This window comes from Gavialis gangeticus, unplaced genomic scaffold, assembly GCF_001723915.1.
Source record: "Gavialis gangeticus isolate Ggan-Ray unplaced genomic scaffold, GavGan_comp1, whole genome shotgun sequence".
NCBI classification, from domain to species: domain Eukaryota; kingdom Metazoa; phylum Chordata; order Crocodylia; family Gavialidae; genus Gavialis; species Gavialis gangeticus.
The window spans coordinates 61,553,683-61,562,488 of record NW_017729031.1 but is presented as its reverse complement, the minus strand read 5'-3'; the positions used below and the strand labels follow the sequence as shown (position 1 = coordinate 61,562,488).

The following is an 8,806-nucleotide window of genomic DNA, read 5'->3' as shown; positions in this document are numbered from 1 at the left end:
CCCCACCACTCTGGGGGCATATGTAAAAATGCCTAATGTGTTTTTTAACCAATTTTAGCTAACATTTGTGGTCTTCCATAAAACTGGTTGTGAATTAAAAGAATCCTAGTTTTGGAGGATACATGAAATAGCTCAGTATCTTTTTTATACTTCCAACCAGAACAATTCATAAAACAGAGTTTGTGGGAACTAGAAAACAATCTTAGTTTTCCTGAGTTTGAGTGATTTTACTGAACAGAGGAAGTTTTTTGATGATTTTCAATGACAGGATGTTTGTCTGTCCTGAATTTTAGTATAAAGAATATGTATGAAAATAATTTATGCATGCAAAATAACCTTTTTTGATCTTTCTTAGTAAAAAAAATAACTCAGTTTTAGGTCGCTGAAATGCTGTGAAAATCAATAGCATGTCTAATTTATTGCAATCTTTTGTGAAAATGTCAATAAAGACTGTATTTACTCAAATCCAAAATGAGGTTTATTTTTCCCTCCCCCCTTCCAATTCAGCTGTGGTGTGGGGGGAACCCCTTTGTCTGGAATTTAAGTAAAAGGTGGGGAGGTGGCAGGGCTGTAGCTGCTACTACCCACTCCCACCCTGCTGTCACTTACCCTCAGTTGCAGTTCTGGCTCCAGCCTGGGGCACAGAGGAGATATTAGCACTGGCTTTTGCCTTGGGTGGGGGGCAGGCACCAGGGGAGACAGGTGGCCAGGAATGTGGTAGGGCAGGGGTCAGGCTGCTTGTTTCTCCCCCACACCTTCCCCTCACATCTACTTGCCTCTCTGCCACTGCTTTCCCAGTGGTGGAGGTGATGAATTTTAAGACAATCCTCCAATATACGTGGAGGATTGTAACACATTTATTAATTGTCTGTGTATAACATCTAATTATTGTGGGTCATCTTAAATTCAAAGTAATCTTAGATTCAGTATAAATACAGTAAATAACATTTTCAATTTGAGTGAATGCTGTTTGAATCCAGGTATTTATTCAAAAAATTCAGCAGCCTGGGATATCTAACACAAAGCAGACATAAATAGATTTGAAGCGCCAAATCTAAACTTCATAACCAACTGCACTGTTAACTTCAGGGTCTTTTAACTCTTATGTAAATAAAACATTGACTAGCATTAACAATTAACTAATATTGTTGTGCTTGTGTGTATGTAGGAGAATTTAAGAAAAACACTGAGAAAATTTTACCTTGGTTCATTTGTTATCTAACAAGCCTCCTCATATGTTATAAACACACTGAAGCCTGTCATTTGACAATTTTAAAACAACGCTGATAATTTTTAAAGCTTGCTGATAGTGACAGTTATTTTTACTGAGGTATCTGTCACTAGCTCAATTTGGAAATTTTGTAAAAAAAAAAAAAAAATTTTAAGACTGGTTTGTCTTAAGTTTCTAAAAGGAATTCATCCTTTGCACCATGTCTGTTTTCCAAATACAAGAGCTAACTGAAAATAAAATGTTAGTGAATATTGTTTCTCAAAACGTTCAGCTGTTCTACAAAGAAATTCTTAAAACAGTAACCAAAATTTAAGGGAGATGGGTTGCAAAGGATGGAGCAAAGCTAGTTTGAATTGTAAATCTGCCTGTTGTAATCATTATAGTAGCCAGTGAGAATTCAATGATTTTCTAAAGAAAAGTGCAATAGAGGTAGAAAAGTTTGATTTTTTTTTTTTTTTTTTCCCCCCCCAGTTATTTAAGGTTGGGGCTTTCCACCTGATGATGTAAAGAACTAATTTAGATTACCTAGATTTTAAATCAATCCACCATAGAAGACTGGGCTTGAATTTTGAGAAGGAAAAGAAAGAAGGCTTTGGAAATTATCTGATTCGGAGTCAGGAATGGAGGGAGTCATTAGCCATATTAACGCTGCCTGGTCAAGGTCAATGTGAATGTAAATATTGTGAGGGACACAGAAATGGCTATAAATAAACTCAATGAAAACGCAGTGCAAGCTTGGAACATGTTGACCTTTATGTCAAGATAACATAGATATAATGAAGAAGGTGATATTTTCCTTGGTGGGGTAGTGGGAGGGGGAAGGCAGAGAATAGAAGTGATATTTTTGCTTAAGTAGGTAGGTGTGGTTTATGTAAGAAGCACGATTTCAAGGAAATCCTTGCTGTAACATCATGTTACCTTGACAGGCAGCAGAAATCTTGCCTTTCTTTCCCTGGAGTTTGCATGTGACAGACTGATATATTGCAGTTCTGTAACCTTGAACTACAAAGAATCCTCTATTCTTCAGCTTTCTTCTTCTTATTTGTTCCTAGTTGGTGTAGTAATGGTGACAGATGACTGTGGTTTTTGTGGTACAGGGGAAGAAGTGTAATAGGCATGGGTGAAGGGGTTTCCTCCTTTGGCTAAAATTCCTTTTAAATAGAGCCTCCACAAGTATTACAGGGTTCCTTTTTTCCATCTCTTGTACAGGCAACCCTTAGCTTAAGTTTCTGCTCTTCAGGATATTTCAGGTCTTTTCAGCCCCAGTTCTGTTCTGTTTTTTAGGTTCTTATCCATGTACTTGACAATATGTCCTCAATCAGTCAATCTGCTAATTTTTCTATGGTGCATCATTATAAGATGTGTACCTGCTGTTCGAATTTAGCCCTCATGGATCTTGGCTCAGAATCCATTCCCTGGCATCAGCTTCTGTAAATGGGGCATGCTTCTTGTTTGTGTGCTGGCTGCTTGCTTGGAACTAAATTGACTCATTTGACTTCTTGGAAGGAAATCTTTGTGGGTGTGCTGGATATGGAACACCATATTTTTTTTTTTTTAACATCTTTAAGAAGTACTCCTTCCCTCGCCCCATTTTTGGCCTTTTGTTCTTGTTTTCGAGAGCGGTTTTATAAAGACAATGGTCCATGCAATGGATGTGGCCTTTGAAGTTTTGCATCAGATCCAGAAACAAACTATTTTCCTTCTGTTTGTTGAATTGAATGCATTTGTAAGCACTACAGCAAGAGAAGGGAAAACCATACTTATTTTTTGGGGGTGCCCAAGACAAAAGGGTAAGAGAACAGCTTTTGAACAGTGTAAAGCCACTTCCTTCTTTTTTCCCTTCTCTTTCTACATCTCTTCTTTGCTGTTGCTGAGTTTTCAGTAGTCTCTTCTATTTAAGAAAAGATAAGATGAAAGCAGTCTAGCTGCAATTTCTGTTGCCCTAAATAGTGGATTTTGGATGGAAATGCCTATAGCAGGGACTCTTATGGCTGCTGCCTACTTTCTGAGGGAGAGGCTATATCCATTCAGAAGCTCTCTTTGTTCCTTTCTTTGTTGCTGTTTCCTCTTCTGTCTGAGGGAACAAAGAAGGAAAAATTAGGATAGAATCTTTTGGAAACACCATTCATAATTAGAATGCCACCATAGCTTGTTGCACAACAATTGTTTCTCTCTGGGTGTGATGTATTAGAAAGATAGAAAACTACTTTAAAACTGCATGGATGATTTTTTTTGGGGGGGGTGAGGAAGGAAAGGAGCAAAAATATATCTGTTTAAAGTACCCCTACTGGACCCAGAGAGATCATCATGGAGTACGTTTTGCAGAATTGGGCCCCACGTGAATAAGTGGAATATGCACACTTATATTTTCCATTGCTACTAATGGATATTTAATTGCACTTTGGTTTAATGGCTTTGAGAAAAAAAAAGCACAGGTTCTTAACTATTACTATAATTACAGTAGTGATGCATTGTGTAAACAGCTACATTCTTTTTGTTACTAGGTCACTTGAATCTATATTTTATTTTAGGAAACCTTATCTTAGCCTTTTTCAGCAGATAACACCTGATATTTATATCTGTAGATATTTTGTGTGCATTTAATTTAATCACTTTACTTCTGTAAAGATGTACTCTCTGTTTGTAATGGCTTTATTGACCAATTAGTTATAACTCAAGTTCCATCTAGATCAACTACTTTTATGAAGCAAAAGCCTGATGATTTAATATTTTAAATTTTTTTGAGTAATATCTCTCCAGAAAAATTGCTTCCTTAAAGATTTCAGAAAATACCTTCCTCTTTCCTCCAAAATGAAGTTGAAATGATCTCATAAAATTAAGTTTTACCAGAAATGAAAGCCAGTAGACTTCTATATTTAAAAAAAAAAAAAAAAAGGTGAAAAAAACGAAAACATGCTACTTGAAGTAATGGCAAAAAAGGGGGCATATATTACCATTTGTTCTGAAATTGGTTAACAGAAATGTGGAGCATTTAAAAAAAATTGAAAGTAGAAAAAGATAATATTTATAAGACCATTTTGTTGCAATTTAGCAGCCTATTAAATTAACTTGTAAATACTACTGTGGTTTATTTCAGTCCAGTTCAGATAATTTATCATGTATTATAAAGAGTGATGCTGTTTCCCTAAACCATGACCACTGACATGAAAAGATCTAAATCCAAAATTCTAAAATTTTCTGCAACTGTTGCAGTTGTATGTATAACGGTAAATTGCTAGAATGGGAAACAAAGCATTCACAAGACTTTTCCTGTTCTGTCAGTAAGTTTCAGTGGCATATTACAGGAGATATAGGACTGATGCAAAGGATTTGAGGGACAGGACTGTGTTCAAGGGCAGTGACCAGGTAAGAAAACGCATCCTTTCCAGCTACAAATGGGGTCAGTATGGCTGGGATTTCTATTTCAGGGCTATTTTGTACCAGGAGATGGTTTTGTGGGGTTTTTTTGTCTATCTCAATCTGGTAGATATAATAAAAATTGTTTTCACTGATTTCACAAACTGTCCGAATGTCCTGTTACTTCAGATTGCCGTGCATGGTGGGAACTTTGTCCTTCCTTTGTCTCTGTTTATTGCCTTCCCTCATTTGTGAATGGGTCTACTAAGACTATCTTCTTGATTCAGCTTTTCCAAATGGAAAACTTTACTATGCCTGTAGGGTTTGGCATAGCAGCAGCAAAAACTGACAAGAAGCTATGTTTACTACTTGTGTGAAATCCCCAGGTCACACATTGTGCAGGTTGCACATAGCGGAGGCGGCCCCTCCAGAATCTCTCTGGCAATGCAGGCTGCACAGGTGGCACTCAGACTCCCAGGCCTTTCCCCATCACACAACAGCAGGAAAGGCAGTCACATGCAGCCCATGGGCCTCCCTGGACTATGAAACCCCTACAGTGAAGGATCATTAAACCTGGACTGCCAACTATTAACGTGGAAGTTGTTCAGATTCGGCCGTCTGTTCTGCAAATGAGTCAGTTTTTCTAGGTTAGCTGGTAATAAAGCAACAGAGGAGGATTTGATTTGCCAGGGGATTTGATGAATAACTGAGACAGGGAAATAAATGTAATTCTATATTCTTTTGTCTGCATCTGGATTTTTCCTGTGTTCACTAAAGGAAAAAACAGTGAGTTTTGTACCCTTAAAAAAAGCCTACATGTCTCTCTACCATCCACTATTGTGTCCCCAAAGAGGTACTATAAAACCAGAGTGCTTGTAAGGCTGGAGCTCTGGGGAAACAAAACATACATGTTGGACACCATGGCTAGGGACAGACGTTACACATAAACCAGTTTAAGTGATCAGAAACTGGTTTAAACCTGTAACAGAACGGACATTCAGTGCACATAAACCAGTTTCAAAATGGGTGAAACCAGTTTGAGATAAACCTGGTTGAATGTAGTATCAGACTTAACTGATTGAGTCAAAGGGTACGATCCTAGATGCACAAGCTTAAGGCTATTTCGTCATGGAGGAAAGACAGCAAGAGGGAATAGCAGCCCCCTTGGCTCTCCAGGGAACTGGCGGTCCTCCTGCATCTAAAAAGACAGATCTACAAAGAATGGAGGACAGGATCCACCTCCGAGGAGGAATACTCTGCACTGGTCCGGACCTGCAGGGAGCAAACCAGGAAAGCCAGGGATGCCATTGAACTCCAACAGGCCACAAGTATCAAGGACAATAAAAAGTTCTTTTTTAGATATGTGGGGAGCCAGAGGAAAAGCAAGGGCAACATTGGACCCCTGCTAAACCAAAAGGGAGAACTGACGACCAACGCCCAGGAAAAAGCCAGCTTGCTAAATGGGTACTTTGCATCAGTCTTTCACAACTCCCATGGGATGCCCCTGCCCACTAGGGGACAGGGACGCCTAAGCAAGGGTGGTTCCTTGCCCTCCATCAGTGCTGATCTTGTGAAGAAACAGCTTGAGAGGCTGGGCACCTTCAAGTCAGCTGGCCCTGATAATTTACACCCCAGGGTACTCAAGGAGCTGGCAGTCTTCATAGCTCAGCCCCTGGCACAGATCTTCAAGAGCTCCTGGTGCTCTGGTGAAGCGCCTGATGATTGGAAGAAGGCCAGTGTGGTGCCTATCTTCAAGAAAGGGAGGAAAGTGGATCTGGCAAACTACTGGCCCATCAGCCTGACTTCTATCCTGGGGAAGGTCTTAGAAAAAATCATCAAGGAGGCTCTTCTCAACAGACTGGCTGATGGCAACACCCTGAGGGACAGCCAGCACAGGTTTGTTGCGGGTAGGTCATGCTTGACCTATCTCATTTTATGACCAGGTGACCCATCACCTGGACAAGGGAGAAGAGATTGATATCATATATCTCAACTTTAAAAAAGCCTTCGATCTGGTATCCCGTGATCACCTTTTGGCAAAACTGGCCAACTGTGGCCTCCGGTCCACCATGATCTGCTGGCTGGGGAATTGTCTCTGTGGTCGGACCCAGAGAGTGGTAGTTGACGGAAGTCAATCGTCGTGGTGCCCTGGGACCAGTGGGGTCCCTCAAGGCTCTGTCCTTGGACCTATTTTGTTCAACCTCTTAATGAGGTGGACATTGGAGTCAGAAGTGGACTGGCCAGGTTTGCTGATGATACCAAACTTTGGGGTAAAGCATCCACACCTGAGGACGGGGGTAATCCAGGCTGACCTTGACAGGCTTAGTAAATGGGTGGATGAAAACCTGATGGTGTTCAACACCAAAAAATGCAAGGTTCTCCACCTTGGGAGAAAAAATCTGCAGCATGTCTATAGGCTCGGCAGTGCTACGCTGACTAGCACTACAGATGAGAGCGACTTGGGGGTCAGGATTGTCCACAAGATTAACATGAGCCTTCAATGTGATGCTGCAGCCAGTAAAGTAAGCAAAACGCTGGCTTGCATCCATAGATGCTTCTCAAGCAAATCCCAGGACATCATTCTCCCGTTGTACTTGGCCTTGGTGAGGCTGCAGCTGGAGTGCTGCATCCAGTTTTGGGCTCCACAATTCAAGAAGGATGTGGAGAAACTTGAGAGAGTCCAGAGGAGAGCCACGCGCATGCTCAGAGGTCAGGAAAACAGACCTTATGACGACAGGCTGAGAGCCATGGGGCTCTTCAACCTGGAAAAGTGCAGGCTCAGAGGTGATCTGATGGCCACTTATAAGTTTATAAGGGGTGTTCACCAGGACCTGAGGGAATGTTTGTTCACCAGAGCGCCCGAATGTTTGTTCACCAGAGCGCCCCAAGGGATGATAGGTTGAACCGTCATAAACTACTGCGAGACCATTTCAGGCTGGACATAAGGAAGAACTTCTTTACTGTCCACTTGCAAACCGGTTCACTCTCTGCAGGTTAGATTAACCTGCAAAGATTGAATCAGTTCAGGCTCAGGCTTTTGAATGTCTTTCCCTAGCCCAAGGGAAGCTTGAAGTACATGGGTCCAAAATGCTGGTGCAGCCTGATGGGTATTTGGTAGGAGGAGCTTTAGTTTAGTCTTAAAAGATTGTGTATTTTCCGTAGATCTTCAGAATTGTTCGTGTTTTCCTTTATGGTAGTCTCAGAACCAGAACCTGTGTCTTGGGCATGGCATTTACTTGTACGTGAGAAATGCTTTGTATAGCTCAGCGTTTACCAGACTATGGGATGTAAATAGTTACATGGGGACTGACTACAGTCACCCCCTACTTCAACCGCTCTTGTACCCCCTGTACTTCAGCTACTGCTTCTGTCACAACTGATTCTTTTATGGTCCTATCCCCCCGCAACACACACATTTCGGTTACTGCAGTCACTTTCCCTGCCAGTGATTGCTACCAGCATGGCAAGTGGCAGCAAGTAAAGTGACAATGATGGCTGAAGGCAGGGGCATACAAAAATCACCGCGGTGGGAAACAGTGGCTGAAATACAGTGGGTGCAATGGAGTTTAAACCCACAGGGTTTGAGAAATGCTGTTGTAGATTACTGAGTTAATATAAATTCAGAAGTTTCACAAAAGGGCTTGAATTATGCTGCCTCCAAAATACAGTGCTGTTGTTTTTTTGAGAATGGAGTTTTTGGGAGAACATGATTTGTGCTTTGTCGCTTTACACTGAGCATGCCAGGTGAAAAATGATGCCTGCTGTGATTTGTGCTCTGGAGTGGCCATGCTGTACCTATATGGTAGCTATCTGCAGCTTTTAAACCAAAATATGTCTTAATACGGTTATCTTTATAGCAGTTTGCTGCTCAAGAAACATGTATTTTGAAAGAGTGTAACTAATGTGTATTTTTACCTTAAAACCATATCAGGTCCTTGCAATGACTTTTTTTTTTTTTCTAAATAGGAGGGAAGGACAGACGAAGTGGCCTCATTCTGACAATTCCATTATGCCTTGAACAGACTAATATGGATGAGTTGAGTGTTACTCTAGACTATCTGCTAAGCATTCCAAGGTGACTCTAAAGGTGTTCTCTTAAAAGCGGTTCATATTTTTATTTTACCTTGTTTTAAAAATGCATTGTATGCAGACTGTGGTATAATTGGAAATCTCATTTCATTTTATTAGAATACAGCATAATAATTAAAAAGTGCATGT

The 8,806-nt window shown here is 40.7% G+C and overlaps 1 protein-coding gene across 5 annotated transcripts in view; it reads left to right on the top strand.

Annotated features, from left to right (window-relative positions):
* Window positions 1–8,806, top strand: part of SESTD1 (SEC14 and spectrin domain containing 1) — a 151,750-nt gene that overhangs the window by 30,899 nt on the left and 112,045 nt on the right. For all 5 annotated transcript variants that reach the window (XM_019523032.1, XM_019523033.1, XM_019523030.1 and 2 more), the window contains one exon: window positions 8,555–8,663. In XM_019523032.1, coding sequence (XP_019378577.1) covers window positions 8,555–8,663 — 109 coding nt within the window. The remainder of the gene's footprint in view (window positions 1–8,554; window positions 8,664–8,806) is intronic.